At 52.5% G+C, this 17,038-nt stretch overlaps 1 protein-coding gene across 6 annotated transcripts in view; it reads left to right on the top strand.

The window, feature by feature from the left end:
* LOC125447980 (fibroblast growth factor receptor 1-like) overlaps positions 1-17,038 on the top strand; it is a 173,861-nt gene that overhangs the window by 112,654 nt on the left and 44,169 nt on the right. For 5 of the 6 annotated variants that reach the window (XM_059641209.1, XM_059641211.1, XM_048522809.2 and 2 more), the window contains exons 6-8: positions 1,738-1,861; positions 8,812-9,002; positions 11,279-11,429. In XM_059641209.1, the coding sequence (XP_059497192.1) occupies positions 1,738-1,861; positions 8,812-9,002; positions 11,279-11,429 (466 nt within the window). Of the gene's footprint in view, positions 1-1,737; positions 1,862-8,811; positions 9,003-11,278; positions 11,430-13,923; positions 14,069-17,038 lie in introns of all 6 variants that reach the window. The other variant, XM_059641213.1, reaches the window with a different exon arrangement.

Here is a 17,038-nt window from a genome sequence, read left to right as displayed (position 1 = left end):
GCTAAACAGCATGCTTTGTCGGGTGCTGTCGATATCAGACAGATAGCAACTGGGCTGAAGCTGAAGCAGCGTGCCCCCGGCGTGAGGACTTTGTTGGGGGGGGGGGGCAGTTAGATACAGTCACGGCCCAGGCTGGTAACATCCAAGCGGGTCACAGCCAAACAGTTTCACTCTAGCCACAGCTGCAGATGTTATAGGTGAACACATTGAGCAGCAGAGGTGGGGTTTGAACCATGACCCCCTGGATTGCTGGTCCCTTTCCCGGTTGCCACATCGCGGGGCGGGAAGGGGAGGAATTGCAAACGTTGAGTGCAGCCATCAGATGATTTTGTTTCTCAGGTGGTTTCCAAGGGAGGGATAACTCGATAATGACTGTCTACGTACAGTCCCCGTTCGGGTCTCCTACACTCCCTCACAGCCAGGCCAGCAGCACATGTCTGCCGTGATACAATGGGGGAACCTTTATGGGCCTGCTTCAGGGAGTTTGGGGTTTTCTTCCCAGGAACGGTGGTCCCTCACTACTCACTGAGAGGTGAGTATTTCCTAACGCGAACTGTAAACCCTGCCCTGCCTGCTCAGCTACATGTAAAAGACCCCATGCCACTACTGTGAAGGTGTTCTGGTGGATATTTATCCCTGAGCTGCCCTGAGCTAGCTTGGCATGTTCAGACATTGCTGTGTGGGAGTTTGCGGTGGGCAGATTGGCCCACCTTGCGAGAGGGATTGACTTCAGGTTGGAGAGGTCTGGCAGTCAGGGCTGTGTGTGTGTGTGAGACAGAGTGTGTGTGTGTGTGTGTGTGTGTGTGTGTGTGTGTGAAAGAGACAGAGTGTTTTTGTGTGTGTGAAGAGACTGTGTGTGTGTGTGTGTGTGTGTAGTGTGTTTGTGTTTGTGTGCGTGTGAAAGAGACAGAGTGTGTGTTTGTGTGTGAAAGAGACTGTGTGTGTGTGTGAGCGTTTGTGTGTGTGTCTGTGTATGTGTGTGTGTGTCTGTGTGTGTGTGAGTGTGTGTGTGTGTGTATGTGTGTGTGTGTGTGTGTGTGTGGTGAGCGTGTGTGTGTGAGAATTTGTGCGTGTTTGTGTGTGTGTGTGAGAGAGTGTGTGTGTGAGACAGAGAGTGTGTGTGTGAGAGTTTGTGCGTGTGTGTGTGTGTGTGTGTGTGTGCGTGTGAGAGAGAGTGTGTGTGTGAGACAGAGAGTGTGTGTGTGTGTGAGAGTTTGTGCGTGTGTGTGTGTGAGTTTGTGCATGTGTGTGTGTGTGTGAGAGAGAGTGTGTGTGTGAGACAGAGAGTGTGTGTGTGTGTGAGTTTGTGCGTGTGTGTGTGTGTGTGAGACAGAGAGTGTGTGTGTGAGAGTTTGTGCGTGTTTGTGTGCGTGTGTGAGACAGAGAGTGTGTGTGTGTGAGAGTTCGTGTGTGTGTGTGTGTGTGTGTGAGACAGAGAGTGTGTGTGTGTGAGAGTTTGTGCGTGTGTGTGTGAGTTTGTGCGTGTGTGTGTGCGTGCGTGTGAGTGAGAGAGTGTGTGTATATGAGAGTTTGTGCGCGTGTGTGTGTGTGTGCGCGCGTGCATGTGTGTGTGAGAGTTTGTGTGTGTGAGTGAGTGTGTGTGTGCGTGTGTGTGTGTTAGAGTTTGTGCGTGTGTGTGTGTGTGTGAAAGAGACAGTGTGTGTGTGAGAGTTTGTGTGTGTGTGAGAGTGTGTGTGTTATTTTATTTAATTGGCGTTCTCTGCTCCTGTCCTACAGATCCGATCGCAGCACTGGAGTCTGATCATGGAGGGAGTGGTTCCCTCGGACAAGGCCAATTATACCTGTGTGGTGACAAACAAGTACGGCAGCATTAACCATACCTACCAGCTGGATGTTGTTGGTAAGAACCACAGGCTGTTGTTTATTATGAGTCAGCCTATGTCAGTGTTGGCAGGAATGTCCACCCAACGGTGACCGCGGTGTCTGCGTGCCTCTTTGAAGAGATGGAGTCCTGTGGCACTTGCTGCACCAGATAGCAGCACTCTTCCCAGGATCAGTGAGGGGGATGCCGTGGACATCTCCCAGATTTCCTCATTTTCTCCCCTCTCAGCCTCCTGGGCCATGCATTTAGCTGCGAGAGTAACGGGCTCCTCAGGCTCTTGGCCTGTCAGAGTCGATGCGGGAGATCGATCTCATTGCCTGGCTGTGCTGACTGAGAAACAGGGCTCGGGGCTGGAATGCCAGCCACCCGGAGACACAAGGCGGCGACACTGTCCCGGCCTTGGCCTGGGATCCAATCGGCAAACAGAACCGTCCCCAGCGTTGGGCTAGACCAGGCTGGGTTCAGGGGGAGAGCAACACAATGGAGTGACATGCCTGTAGAGAGCCAGTGGGTGTGATGTTCACTTGGAGACAACTGGCAACTGAATCCCAGGGGGAGGTTAAGAAAAAGATGTGACAGGGTAAATCTCCAGCACACAGGGCAGTGGGAAACAGCCTGCTCTCCAGGGGAGTGTTTGGTCTCATCCCCGAGAGGGCTCATTGTCAGGTCAGTGGCTCTGAGCGGATGGATCTTTGAAAGGGCCACGATCCGTGAGCCCCTGCTGTGTGAGTGTATGATCCCTGGCTTTAAGCCCTTGTGCCTCACGCTGCCCGTTAGCTGGTAGGGCCAGTGGAGAGATTTGAAGCCTGATAATGTGTGTTGCACTGTTCCCTGAGTTGCAGCCTGGTCAGTGACTGGGAAAGGAAGGGGAAGGGGCTGCAGAAAAGTACAGAAGCCTGAGGTGTCCCACGGTAGCATGCGGTGCCCTGATCAAAATGGAATGAGACCTGAACATTCTGCCCAAGGACAGCATATCCAATATGACAACATGAGTTTGGTCACATTATCCTTCGATCCTGCTGTGGACCCACAACCCTGTCCGACAAGTGCAGAAACGCCTGTGGGAATATACCCCTCGTGTCTTAACCTTCGTTAATCTGACTGGGTCCAGGTTACTTTTCCTTGGCAAGCGCAGGGATTTTGCCCTTCCTGTCCCGCTCGGTGTGGTGAAATATCGAGGTTATTGCTGAGCACTGAGATACAGTGTTCCTGCCTCTCTCTTTGTAGTGGCTGGGCTCAGCTGCAGTGACGGTGGCCCTGACCCTGCACTGGGGACGAAGGTGCTGGTTAACATGAGCAATCTCTTCCCTCCTAACAAATACACAGAAACAACAGCACCAAGCGTTCCCCGACTGGTCCTGTTCTAATTGCACCCCCCACCCTTAGCACTGACCTAGTTGCAGTGGAATGTTGTAAATTAGTCCTGTTTGGGAGTGCAGTCACTAAGCAATTCCACTCCATGCTGAAGACACATTGGAAGGAAGTGGAGGTGAGAGTGAGCAGAGCACGAGGGGTTGGGATTGGGTATGGGAGGACCATGTGGTTCCCATGTGTTTGCTTCACGAGGTCAGCAAAATCATCCCTTGGTTTGCTCCCCAGACCTCACTTTACTCTCCTGGCTCACAGTTCTAGGATGTGTTTGAACAATGCAGCAGGAGGCTGGTCTCTTCAGGCCCACAGCCTGTGGTCCTCAGGGCTAACGGCTAGTAGAACATGGCGTTGAGCAGCAGTGGTTAGCGTTGGATGAACTGTTGCCAAGTGCTCATTGCTCTGGATAAGGAGCTGGGGAGCTGTATTGCAATCTCTGAGCTGCCCGAACCCCTTTATGTGGATCTGGAACCTCCGTTCTCCAATTACAACATGGCAAAGACATTTGGATAGGAACGTGAAATGAAAGGTTTGGAGAGATGTGAGCCAAAGGCAGGCAAATGGGACCAGATTAGTTGAGGATATCTGGTTGCATGGACACGTTGGGCCAAAGGGCCTGTTTCTGTGCTGACTCACCCGATGATTGTCTGTGAGCTCGCAGTCACTGGGACGGTCTGATAACCAGGTGAGGGTCGCACAGCATGAACATGCCACACTCATCCATTTCAGCCACTGGTTGGACACATCTATACCATGACAGAGCTGGGCCATGAGAGAGATGGTCTTGTAGTTGAATGACCAGCTGAGTACTTTTCCTGTGGGCCTAGGGCTAACAGGGCACCTCACGCCTCTCCAGCAGCTTGGCACGACCTAAAACCCTGGCATTGCAGCCACCTGCCTATTCCCCAGTGTCACAGTCACCCCATCCCTGTGTCTTCCCGTAACCCCTGTCGGCTGCTGCTTTCATGGCATATTGTGTGTGTGTGTCTATGTGTGTGAGTGTCTGTGCGTGTGTGTGCCTGTGTATGTGTGTGTGTGAGAGAGAGAGAGAGAGAGAGAGACAGGGAAGGGGTTAGGGTGTGTGTGTGTGTGTGTGTGTGTGTGTGTGTGTGTGTGTGTGTGTGTGTGTGTGTGTGTGAGAGAGAGAGAAGGGGTTAGGGGTTGTGTGTGTGTGTGTGTGTGTGTGTTTGTGTGTGAGAGAGAGAGAGAGAGAGAGAAAGGGTTGGATGAGTGTGTGTGTGTGCCTGTGTGCATTGACGAATTCCCATGGGAGTTTCCCAGTGGTGCCCTGGTGGTTCCGGGACACACTGCATGCTTGTTGCAGCATGGTATGCTCGGACACTTAACCGCCATCTGACCCACCGTGAGGTTAGTTCCGACTCTGCAGGGGTCTCCCTTGGACAAACCTCAATGACTCCCCACACGGAGATCCAGTTGGTCTCCTGTGTCCCCCTTGAATGTGTGCATGTGTAGTTACAGTCACAGAGTACAGCACAGAAATACACCCTTCTGTCCAACCTGCCCACGCTGTCCAGATAACCTGTATAAATCTGTTGCCATTCGCCACCATTTGGCCCCTATCCCTCCTTCCCCTTCCTATTCATGTCCCCATCCAGATGCCTTGTAAATGTAACTGTATCAGCCTCCATCATCTCTTCTGGCAGCTCATTCCACACACATGTGAAAAACTTATCCCCTAGGCCCCTTTTAAATCCTTCCCCTCTCACCTTAAACCTATCCCCTCTGGTTTAGGACTCCCCTTACCCTGGGGGAAAGAGCTTGTCTGTGCACCCTTGGGCAGCAGCTGCTGTGCGCGCCCCCCCACATACCCACCCTCTTGAGAGAGTCTCCCCACTAGGGAGAATCCGAAGATTCAGCTTTGAATGGATCAGTTCGTTCAGACAAGGCCAGTGCGTTGGGGAGTGGTGATCTTAGCTCAATGCCTGAGGCTTAGTGAGGAAGCAGTGTGCCAAGGAGCAGGCTGCGCTAGCCTGGTGAGGCTGACATACCCTGCAGCCTGGTGAGAAAGAGCCAGGAAGGGGATATTGTGTGGAGCTGCTCCTGGACTCGGTTCTTGTGAAAAGAGCTGAAGAGAGGGTGTGATGTAGTTAACACTGAGGTACCTCGGTGAAACTGAGCAGCAGCAAACACAGCGCTGCCTGCTCTGTTGAACTCCCCATGTGCTGGCCCCATAGCTGCAGGAACAGGAAACTGTTGGAGACTGTGAGGACAGGAAGGGGAAGCGATACAAGCTGGTGTAATTATTCCTCACAAAGTGCAGCAAAACTCCATTCGCAACGAGCTCCAGTGGGAAACGTGAGCAGGACACTGCCTGGCAGCGCACTGGCAGAAACAGGGTTCAGGTCAAACAAAGCTGCTCAGCCCATTCTGAGCTTTGTCCTGAGGACCCGGAGATGAACCATTCCCAGTCCCAGAGCCCTCCTATCCCAGCTGCCTGGTCACTGCCTGAAACATGGATGACTGCAGCTTTGAGAAGCACTTTCTGAAACTGAGGCAGATATTGAGAGCGGTGCTTGTTCATACACTATCTGTGTGCAGCTGAGATCTGTGTCCTCCTCAAAACCAAACATCCCATCTTGATTTCTGTCTCAGCCTTCCTCCTTTTACTCACTTATGTCACTCCTTGACCCTCTGTATCTCACTCTCACATTCTTTTTCCACCCTTTCTCACCTCTCTCTCTCTCTCTGTCCCTTACGGCCTTCATGTTACACAGGGATGGGGTGACTGTGACACTGGGGAATAGGCAGGTGGCTGCAATGCCAGGGCTTCCTCTCATTTCTCTCAACCTGTCTCTCCCTTTCTGTTACCAGTTTGTGACACTTGGATCAGCACACGAGCCAGAAATGTTTGGAGGGATATGGCCCAGGAGCAGACAGGGTGGGACTAGTTTAGTGTGGGATTACATTCGGCTTGGACAGGTTGGATCAAAGGGTCTGCCTCCATGCTGTACAACTCTCGGACTCTCTTCACAACTCGCGCTGAGTTCAGTGCTAGCCAGACAGAAGGTTTAGGAAAGGAGTTGTGTTTGGTTTGGGGTGGGAAGGTAATCACAGAACAAGCCCTGGAGAAACACTGCAGTATCTGCCGAGAGAGAGAAAAACTGAGTTAACACACTGAGTGTGCCATTAGCCTTGTGCAGCCTGCACAGTTTTGAACAAGAGACTATCATGTAGTTAGCACAGCAGCAAAGCCATATATGTGAGAGTGACCAGTCTCGGTATGTTTGTTGAGTTTAAAATAAATGTTGGTCAGGATTCTTCGGATAATGACTGTACCCATCCTCGAATCATGTCCTGTGATCTTTCATAGTGAATACGAGAGCTAGGAGCTTACTACTGAAGCTGTATGTAATATTAGATAGGCCCGAGCTGGAGGACTTGCGTACCCGGACATTACACTTGGGGAAGCATGTTATTGCTGCAGGGAAGGTGCAGAGGAGATTCACCAGGATGTTACCTGGGCTGAAGTGGCTCAGCAATGAAGAGATAATGGAAAGGCTGGGGTTGTTTTCCTCAAAGCAGACCTGACTGAGTTGTACACAGTTATGCAGGGTGTCAGCAGGGTGGATAGGGAGAAACATTTCCCCTAAGGAGAGGGGTCACTGATTAGGGGGCACAGTTTTAAGCTAAGGTTTAGAGGGGGTGTAAGGAAAATGTGTTCTACCAGACAGTTGCGGGGAACTAGAACTCACTGCCTGGGAAGGGTGCGAGAGTTAGAAACCCTCAGGTCATTTAATCAGTATTGAGATGGGCCCTTGAAACACCACCGCTCAGAAGGCAAGTGCTGGAGTTTGAGATGAGAATAAATGCTTGGCCCAGATCAGGGAGATGGACAGCCTCTCTCCATCACTCTGTACAAACGAGTAGGCAAGCTGAGCCCCAATTTATTGCTTCACCTGAAAGCCAGCCCCCCTGGATGGTGAAGTGCTCTGTCCAGATGGGAGTGTGCGTGTGTAGGCCTCAGCTGCAGAGCAGATGTGTTGGGAGCAGTGTTCGACCTCCTGGGCTTCTGACCCAGAGATGGGGATGCTACCCCTGGAGCGACAGCTGTTGGCACAGGAGAAGTTTGTTGAGGCCAAAGAGCAGGATGGTAACCAGGTGAGGATGTGTTGCCTGTGAGGCTTGCTCATGTTGGGAGGGCATGTGCTAATAACTGTGTGTTTAAACTGCTTTTATTGCGCACTTGTATGCACACCAAGTCAGGAATTTGTTTGCACCTTCCCAACAGGACCAAACAAAATGCCCAGTCCAGTGTTCAGTATTGCCACTTGTTTATTCACTAAAGAATTGTTGTGAATCGTGCTTCAGCCGAAACTTAGATAAAGAATTTCTGGTTAGAGTTAATTAAAAAATAATCAAGGCCGCAAAGATCGTGCGGCTGCTCTGTCATAAATTCAGCAGATGTAGACATTACAGCAGAATTAGTGTCTCCATTGCAATAAATGGGAGAGATTTATTGAGGATTGAAAGTGGGCTTGCTACCAGCATGAGTTGACCCATGAACTGAGTTGACCAAAGGCGATATGTTAGTAGTTAACGATGTTTGCAAAACTGCTCCAAGTTAGTCCTGAGGAGCTGTCTTGTCTTCCTCTGGTAAGATGCTGTTAGTTTCTGGAGCATGTATCACAGCAGAGCCATTTGTACTGTCTGCTCATGAGAAAGGGACTGGTGTTCACAGCTGGATCTTGGTTTCAGCCTCAATCACTTCGTCTCAGGGACAGGCGTAGGGAGTGTCACAGCCTGGGGACAGGTGGCTTTAGTCAGTCCCTGTGAGGGACAGGCATACTGAGTGTCACAGCCTGGGGACAGGCGGCTTTGGTCAGTCCCTGTGAGGGACAGGCGTAGGGAGTGTCACAGCCTGGGGACAGGCGGCTTTGGTCAGTCCCTGTGAGGGACAGGCATAGGGAGTGTCACAGCCTGGGGACAGGCGGCTTTGGTCAGTCACTGTGAGGGACAGGCGTAGGGAGTGTCACAGCCTGGGGACAGGCGGCTTTGGTCAGTTGCTGTGAGGGACAGGCGTAGGGAGTGTCACAGCCTGGGGACAGGTGGCTTTGGTCAGTCCCTGTGAGGGACAGGCGTACGGAGTGTCACAGCCTGGGGACAGGTGGCTTTAGTCAGTCCCTGTGAGGGACAGGCGTACGGAGTGTCACAGCCTGGGGATAGGCGGCTTTGGTCAGTCCCTGTGAGGGACAGGCGTAGGGAGTGTCACAGCCTGGGGACAGGCGGCTTTGGTCAGTCGCTGTGAGGGTGAGGTATCGTGCTTTGTGTGCCCACATTTCCCAGTTGGGAGGGATAGTATTGATGAAGATGACCTGAATGATGAAGGTGCAGGAAACCAACAGCCGAAGCAGTTTTTGAGAACTCACTGCCTTTTGGTTCCCGGCCGGTCCGTCTGTGTCGCCCCGATGAGCCCAAATCCGTGTTGGAAGCTGTAATTTTACCCGGGCTGAGGTCAGGGGGCCTGGAGATGGCATGGTCTCTTTCTGTTTCTGGAAATTGCTGGAAATGTTGCGGTGAGAGTCTGGTGACAGAGCGGCGTTGCCACCCTCTCACGTGCTTGTTGTTCCTGTCTCTTTCAGAACGGTCCCCTCACCGGCCAATCCTCCAGGCTGGCTTACCTGCCAACAAGAGTGTGACAGTGGGCAGTGACGTGGAGTTTGTCTGTAAAGTGTATAGTGACCCACAGCCCCACATCCAGTGGCTGAAACACGCTGAGGTGAACGGCAGCAGGCTGGGTCCTGATGGCTCTCCCTACGTCTCCATACTGAAGGTAAGCTGGCACTCTGTGCCCTTCTGCCTGACCCCGATATGTCAACAACAGGGCATCCGCACTGCCAGCCCCGTGCTGACCGGAGTGGCGACTGTGCCAACCCTGAGAACAACAGCCCACCCACCTCACTCCTGTCTCAGACCCGGCTTCCGGGTCCAGGACAGCCTCTCCCCGAGAAACCCGGCTGAGTTGCTGCTCCCTGCAGGAGCGTTCTGAAGCTCCCTGCTTCGCTCTTCACTCGCTCAGGGGCCAGGCCTTTCCCCCGCACCCCATCCTCTCCCACACCCCACTGTCCTCTCCTTCTGCTCCCCGTCATCTCCCTCCCTCCCTCCCCTGTCCTCTCCCTCCCCTCCCCATCCTCTCCCTCCCTCCCTGTCCTCTCCCTCCCTCCCTCCCCTCCCCATCAACTCCCTCCCTCCCTGTCCTCTCGCTCCCCTCCTCGTCCTCTCTCTCCCCTCCCTGTCTTCTCCCTTCCCTCCCCCGTCTTCTCCCACCCTCCCCCATCCTCTCCCTCCCCTCCACGTCCTCTCCCTCCCTCCCCCGTCCTCTCCATCCCCTCCCTGTCCTCTCCGTCCCCTCCCCGTCCTCTCCCTCCCTCCCTCCCCGTCCTCTCCCTCCCTCTCCTGTCCCTCCCCTCCGCCATCCTCTCCCTCCCTCCGCCGTCCTCTCCCTCCTCCCACTGTCCTCTCCCTCCCCTCCCACTGTCCTCACCCTCCCTCCCCTGTCCTCTGCCTCCCTCCCCCACCCTCTCCCTCCCTTCCCGTCCTCTCCCTCCCTGTCCTCCCCTCCCTGTCCTCTCCCTCCCTCCCCAGTTCTCTCCAGCCAGAAGGGAGGGTTGGTCTCCATCCCTGGGTCCTCATCCCAGAAAGCGAGCAATTGCTGGGGAATGTGGAGTTGCCTGGGGCTGTGCCACGTGACACTGTGGGTGACATGCTGTTAGCGATTGTGAGGAGCGCCTTTGGTTGAGGGGGGGGTGCGTGTTGCCACTCCCTGCCTGCACTCTTGCCCCTTCCAACCCATTTTCTGAGTCTTGCTGTGTCTCAGTAACACAGTGACCAGCCCTACCCAGGTTGACTTTACTCCCGAGTCCCTGGTTACTCTTTTCCCCGTCATGCCCCGTGCCTGGAAGGAAGTGTATCCCAATCCCCGGACAAGCTGGAGCCTGGCTTTCACGCCGCCAGGGTCAGCGTCTCGGAGCGACAGGTTTGAGGAAGGAGTTACGATGGTTTTTTGTCACATGACTGGATGGCCAGGTGGTGACACCGCAGGCAGTTTTGAGTGGGAGCCTGCTCTCGTGGTACCTTGCTGCCCGCTGGCCCATCCCACTCCAGTACAAAGCTCCTGCAGTTGGGAAACACTGAGGTCTCCTGGCCCTTCTCCAAATGTCCCAGCTTCCTCATTGCCCCTTGTGTCCCACCACCGCCCAGTGCCAAATCTGACGTCTCCCCCCCCCACCGGACCCCGGATCATCTTTTGCAATCAGAAATGTTTGTCAGTCCGTAAACTGGGTGAGGAGGAGCCAGTCAGGGGTCATAAGAACATTCCCTCGCCCCATCCCAGTGGCAGAGCAGGGAGTGAGGGTGGCCTGGTTCTGAATTTTGACTTGCCATGTTCCTGTGATGGTGGTGGTGGGATCCTGCTGGGGTCTTCGTCCGCTGATGGTGCACATGGCTGGGCCTCCCCTTCCCCCACTTGAAATCCCAGAGCCCAACAAAAACGGCGGTGCCTGGCCACGGGTCCCGTTTGCCCAGACACACCGATCTCTGAACCGGCAAGGGCTCCCTGCGCCATCCTGGAGGGCTCCCAGCAGTGTGCTCTGGCGATGAGCCCGCTGCTGCGGGGGTGTGGGTGACCCTGGTGAGGCCAGGGTCGCCCATCCATCCCTCATGGCCCTGGATCGGCCATGTTGTTGCTGCACCGCTGCCTCAAGTGGTGACTCAGCAGCTGGCTGCAGGGCACGTGCGAGAGCACCCACACCCCCCCACCCTTTGCGTGGGCACATGGTCCGCATAGTGGACGTGGTCCCAGTGCCCAGGACTGAGGGGGCCAACTGACTGGATTTACCCAGAATCCTGCAGAATGTGACCACCTGTGGACACTGAGGGGCATTGGCCTGAGGGCAAGCTCCCCCTGTACCCCAGGAGAAACCCTGAGAGAGGAGTTACTCTCAGCTGTCCCCTGGTGAGCCATCAGTGGAGGAAGACCCACGGACATGTGTCAGTAAAGTTCTCTTCATTCCAGGTATATCAACGTTGTCTGTTATTGGTTTATTCTAGCATTCGGGGATTAATAGCTCAGATGCGGAAGTGCTGACTCTGTACAATGTGACTGAAGCTGACAGCGGAGAGTATATTTGTAAAGTTTCCAATTATATTGGTGAGGCCAATCAGTCTGCGTGGCTGGCAGTAAGCAGCCCACAGTTGAAAGGTAAAACCCAAAGCGAGAGAACATCTCCAAAGAAAGGGCTGGGACTCTTTTAGATGGTGACGAATAAGATTCCATCCCCATTCTGGTGGTGTAAGCTTTTGGTCTCTTACCCCCCCCCCCCAACTTCTTCTGCTGTTTGTGTGCAAATTCAAAGAGGACCATGGAAAAATGCCCACAATGTCACTGAACACTTCAGCCTCCCCCCTTCCTTCTGCTGCGCTTCACGTCAACGGTCATTTTCTGCCTGTCTGCCTGCCTTTGCTTTCCTCTCCATCAAGCCTCGGTGCACCGATAGGCAACATTACGGCCAGGGACCCACTGGGTCCACGGTGATCAGGAGCAGGAGAGTCATTCGGGCCCTGGTGCCTGCTGTCCCTTTGCTAGCCTGTCCGATGACTCTCTTGTGCCCACCGCCCTCTGATAACCTTTCACCCCTTTGCTTATCCAGAACCTGTGACCTAACCTTTGCCCGAGAAACATTCAAGGAGTCAGCGTCACTGCATTTTTGCGAGAAAGGGCTCCAAAGGGCCTCTGAGAGAGAAGAGTTTTCAGCGGGTGTGTTTAAACAGTGAGCCTTGGTTCTAGATTTGTTCACAGGAGGGAACATCCCCTCCACATTCCCTGGGGGTCCGGGTTGAATAGGTTTGGATCCTCTCGATGTCCGAGACGCCTAAAGAAACCACTTTTCCTTTGGCAATCCCTTGCCTGTTCCAGATACTCAGCTGGTGAGTCATCTCTGTGTTCACACAGTCCTCTACATGAGATGATGTGCACTGTACATGGTATTCCCGGTGTGGTCTCGCTAATGAGATTTTGCTTTGGGTTCAATTCATGCCCCTCAAATGGTCTTTTCCTACACTGGAGGAGGCCATTCAGCCTGTCATATCAATGCCATCCTTCTGCTCGTGCTTTCCAAAGCTGGTAGGAACCCACGGAGATGAGAGGTCAGGCCTGAGCTTTGCCCTGTCATCCCCCCAGCAACTTGGCAGGCTCTCAACCTGCTTCTTCCTTTCCCAGGGGAGAAGCACTCCAAAGGTCGGGGAGGTGTTTTGGGAAGCACGGAATTGTCCAGCGTGTCGGCATTGCCTGCCTTTGGATTGAATCAGCTTCACGGTGGTGCCCAAGGTGAAGCCTTTCTCAGGCTTGCTTGTTGTCACCTCGTGGCCCAATCTGTCAGCTTGGACTTCACAGGAAGCTCCAAAGGCACAGAGTGCCCCTGAGGCACTGATGTACTCCAGAGTGTCGCCCCCTACTTCCTCCCAGTGACTCTGCAGCCTTCCATCAAATTCACAGGGAGACTGAGATCAGGGCAGGCTTGGGAGCTGGTGCTGACCCACTGTCGCTGTTCGAAAGTTCCTCACAAATCCTGAAACGTTTCCCCGGCTTCCCAGAGAAAATCTGGGGAGCATTTTGGTGCTGTCCACGTGTTCAGGGGGCAGGCGCGCAGTGGACAGATGCTGGTGGGCTTGTTACAAAGCTGACAGGAAACAGCTAGCGCGAAGGAATACTGACACCATTCCCATCCCCGTGAGTTAGCCGTACAGCAATTGCAATTCTAGACCTGTTAGCGTTTTATTTTTCTTTATTAATTCACGGGATGAGAGCAGCATTTATTGTCCATCTCTAGTTGTTCAGTTCAGAGTCAACCACATTGCTGTGGGTCTGGAGTCACATGTAGGCCAGACCCAGTAAGGATAGCAGTTCCCTTCCCTGGAGGACGTGGCTTTTACCTGACAATCAGCAATGGATTCATGGTCATCATTAGACTCTTAATCCCGGATATTTTTATTGAATTCAAATTCCACCATCTGTCGTGGAGGGATTTGAACCCGGGTCCCCAGAACAGTATCCAGGTCTGTGGATTAATAGCCCAACTATAACACCATCAGGCCATCCCCTCCCCTTCTCACACTCAGTCTGACAGATTCACTGCCAGTCTCAGTAAACATTTGGATTTCCTCTCCAAAAGAGCTGGTGCAGGCGTTGGGAAGTGGCCATCTCTGTTTGGAGTAGCTTTTCAAGTCGAAGAAATGATAAATTTCAGGTTCCCATTTCTCCAAGGCTTCAGCACACAACTCAGCCCCCCTCTGGCACCTCTTTGCTCTCACACTCACTGCGCCACCTTTGAGCCCTGCCTTTTCTGTTTAATGCTGGCTCTCCCTCCACGCTGCTGTACACTCTCGGTGTGTTCTGGACATTGTGGGTCCATTTTCTCCATGAGGCCCATCACTCGCATGTGGAGATGGGCGCAATGAAAACAACATGGTGGCGGGTTTAACACGTAACTGGAAACCTTTTTTGCTTCCCAGGATAAGTCTGGACTCGCGCAGTCCCGGAAGGTCACTTGTCAAGCCAGGTATCACTTTAACGCAAGGCCTGGGTGGATCTCGCTGGGAGTGGGCAACTGGCACCAAATAACATGGTGTCTGCAGCTGAACCTGTCCGTAGTTCTTATGTCGTCTGCTTGTCCATTTGCTTCCGTTCTCTCTTCCAGACAGCCGGTCTTAATACCACGGACAAAGAACTGGAGGCTCTATATTTACGCAATGTTACTTTTGAGGATGCTGGGGAGTATACCTGTTTGGCGGGTAATTCTATTGGGATTTCTCATCACTCTGCATGGTTGACAGTTCTTCCAGGTACATTCTGCTGTTTTCTCGACCATTAACCCCTTGAACAAAATCCCATGTATCGCACTGCTTCTAAAGAGGGAGTGAATCAGGCAGGGGGAGGGAGTGGGGTGGGGAAAATTTATGAAAAAAGCCACTGACCACAAATTATTCCCACAAATCAATTTCCTAATGCTGTGTGTGTGTGTGTGTGTGTGTGTGTGTCTGTGTGTCAGTGTGTGTGTGTGAGAGTCTGTGTGTGTGTGTGTGTGTGTGTGTGTGTGTATTAAAAAGATTCAAGCCCAGTACATACATGTTCTTGTTTGTTCTGCAGCCCAGGCGAGTACACTAGCTCCCAGCCCAGGCGAGTACACTAGCTCTCAGCCCAGGCGAGTACACTAGCTCCCAGCCCAGGCGAGTACACTAGCTCTCAGCCCAGGCGAGTAGACTAGCTCTCAGCCCAAGCGAGTACACTAGCTCCCAGCCCAGGCAAGTACACTAGCTTGTACGGATTCACTGACATGGGCATTGGTCTGCGTTTCAGATCCTTACGTCGAAGCCCTGCACCACCGCCTCCCCCCCCCCCCCCCCCCCCCACCACCACCACCCACCCACCCCAGTGAAGCAGTGATGGTGTGTGAGCAAGAGGGGATGAAAATTCAAGCTGAGCTTCCCACAGAGCCCAGAGATTCCAGCCCAGCAAACAAGCTCACGTTGCAGTTCACTCTTAGTCTGATTCACCCAAAAGTTCTAGGACAGGAGGGCCTCCCACAGGCTCTCTGACAACAGCCCCGTAGATTCCTGCTCACCGTTGCTGAGAGCAGCACTTCATTCCAAAGTGATTCCATTGAATGAACTCTTAGTGAATCCCCAAGCTGAACTGGTGTGCTTCTCACTCCTGCCTTCAGTCACGTCCCCACTGCAACAGATTGACCTTGCTCGAATGGAAGGCCAAAGGACAAAACTGCATGAAATAAAAACAGCAAATGCTGCAAATTACTCCAAGCCCATTCTGATGATCATTCGCGGACCTGAGATGTTAACTCTGCGCCTCTGCACAGTTGCTGAGAATTTGCAGTGTTTTCTGTCAGAATTTCATATTCCCTTATCCGCAGTGTGTCCCATCGACAGAGCATGTTCATTCACATTTTCTCGCCCACGGTTTTCTGAATGTCTGGCTCTGTCAGCTCAGCAACGGCACCTCATATTCAAAATGTGCCTCTGTCACAGCCAAACATCACAAGGCACTTCACACGAGCACTGGAAAACTGAAAAGATCGTCTGTAAAAACGGTTTGAGCCCGCGGAAAATCTGTCATGGCTAACTGAGCACAGTTTTCCGAGTTTGGGAGAGGGCTTTTCTGATCAGTTTTCACTCACATGGAGCTCCTGGCTTCAAGAAGCAGTGCGCACACTCCAAGGTCAGCTTACTCTCAGTGACAGATCACCGGGCTGAGGTGGAGAGGTGATGCTGCAATTATGGCCCAAGGCTCCTCTCCGCTAGCACTCTCACCCTGAAAATAAACATGTGGAAGTGACGGAGTGAATTCGCTGGCCTTGCAGTTCATGGGTTTTGTTGAAAAGAAACTTCTAAAGTGCAAATTTTTTTTCCTCTCTTGTTTTATAGTCGTAACTTTGCACGTTCTCTGTACCAACTGACCATGCTTTCTAGCAATACATTCGCAAGCTCTGGCATGCTTCCTTGATGCCACCTCCATCGCGGTGGGAGTGACTATCAATGCAGCGTTGGCAAGGGCTGATAATTGGCAGCAGGATGGAAGTTGCCATGCCAGGCACAGCATGGAGCACACTTCCTCAATTATCAGCAAGGTCCACCAAACTTGCCAAACGTAAACCTCTTCCTAAGTAGCCATTCACTCTTCCTCCTTCAAGCTGTGGTTACGATGAAATCTGTTGGAGATGTGAGGGTTGTTGAGGGTCAGGGTGGTGGGTTGTCGGTGGGGGGTGGTGGTGCGGAGACAAGGCGGCGGGCCTCACAATTGGCATTGCATTGTGTTTTGAAACCTTGCACGCTGAGTGTGGCTTTTCTCAGAGCAACAGTAAAACGTGTAGAGCTGGAATTTGCCATTTCAAGGCTCAACTGCACTGCGTTAAACTGATGAACAGGGTTGGACTGTCCCCGTGTTCAGGTACGGTGTTCCTGCAGACACATTGATACTTTCTGTTTAAGAAACAGGACTGCTGCTTATGCATCAGATTCCTTAAGGGATCGCTGCAGCCAGATCTGAAGCCAGTAACTGATCGAGGACTGGCCGGCGCAGTGTTGATGTGGACTGTGAGCCCAGCTTGCTGTTCTGGCGAGCACATGCAAGACATTGCGAGAGCTTAGCTTTATCGCTCAGGTTGTTTTCCCAAACAGTGTCGCTATTCTATCCTCTTAGTACCTCAGTGACTGACTCTGTGATGGACCAGACCAGAACCCTTCAAAATAGGTAGCCTAGACCCTAACTTTGTCTGATGTCAAAGGTAAATGTAAGGTGCTGTGTTCCAGATGCAATTTGCTTAATCAAACGACTCGGTGGTATGCAAAACACAATTTAATCAAACACTATAGTTAAGGTACAACGATAGGAAGAAGAACTTGGCATATCTTAACTCTGTTGAAAGACTTAACAGAATGACAGATACAGTAACTGTTCCTAATTACCTGTTCCATTGCATTAACATCCCATCAACCCAGCCCCTGTGGCAAAAGAAAAATTCAGAAAACAGATTTTGCCTCACATGCAATCCAGCAGCCCAGGAGGAGAACCCCCAACCTCCGGATGTAACTGAGAGATGGGAAGAAAATAGCTTCCACTTTTTCAAGACCCCAACAGCACCTACTGCTGAAAATTAAAAGTTCAGGTTCTAAGGGTGGGGGTTTGATGACACCCATTCAGGCTGCTTCTATTGTTCCGGTTTGGAATTTTGAAAAAACACCCAAAGCCTTGCAAGTTGTTCTTTCATAAACTGCTCGCACCTGTTGCCCAATCTGCCT

The sequence above is a fragment of the Stegostoma tigrinum genome, chromosome 40, assembly GCF_030684315.1.
Source record: "Stegostoma tigrinum isolate sSteTig4 chromosome 40, sSteTig4.hap1, whole genome shotgun sequence".
Classification (NCBI taxonomy): domain Eukaryota; kingdom Metazoa; phylum Chordata; class Chondrichthyes; order Orectolobiformes; family Stegostomatidae; genus Stegostoma; species Stegostoma tigrinum.
This window is presented reverse-complemented; position numbering and strand designations above follow the sequence as displayed.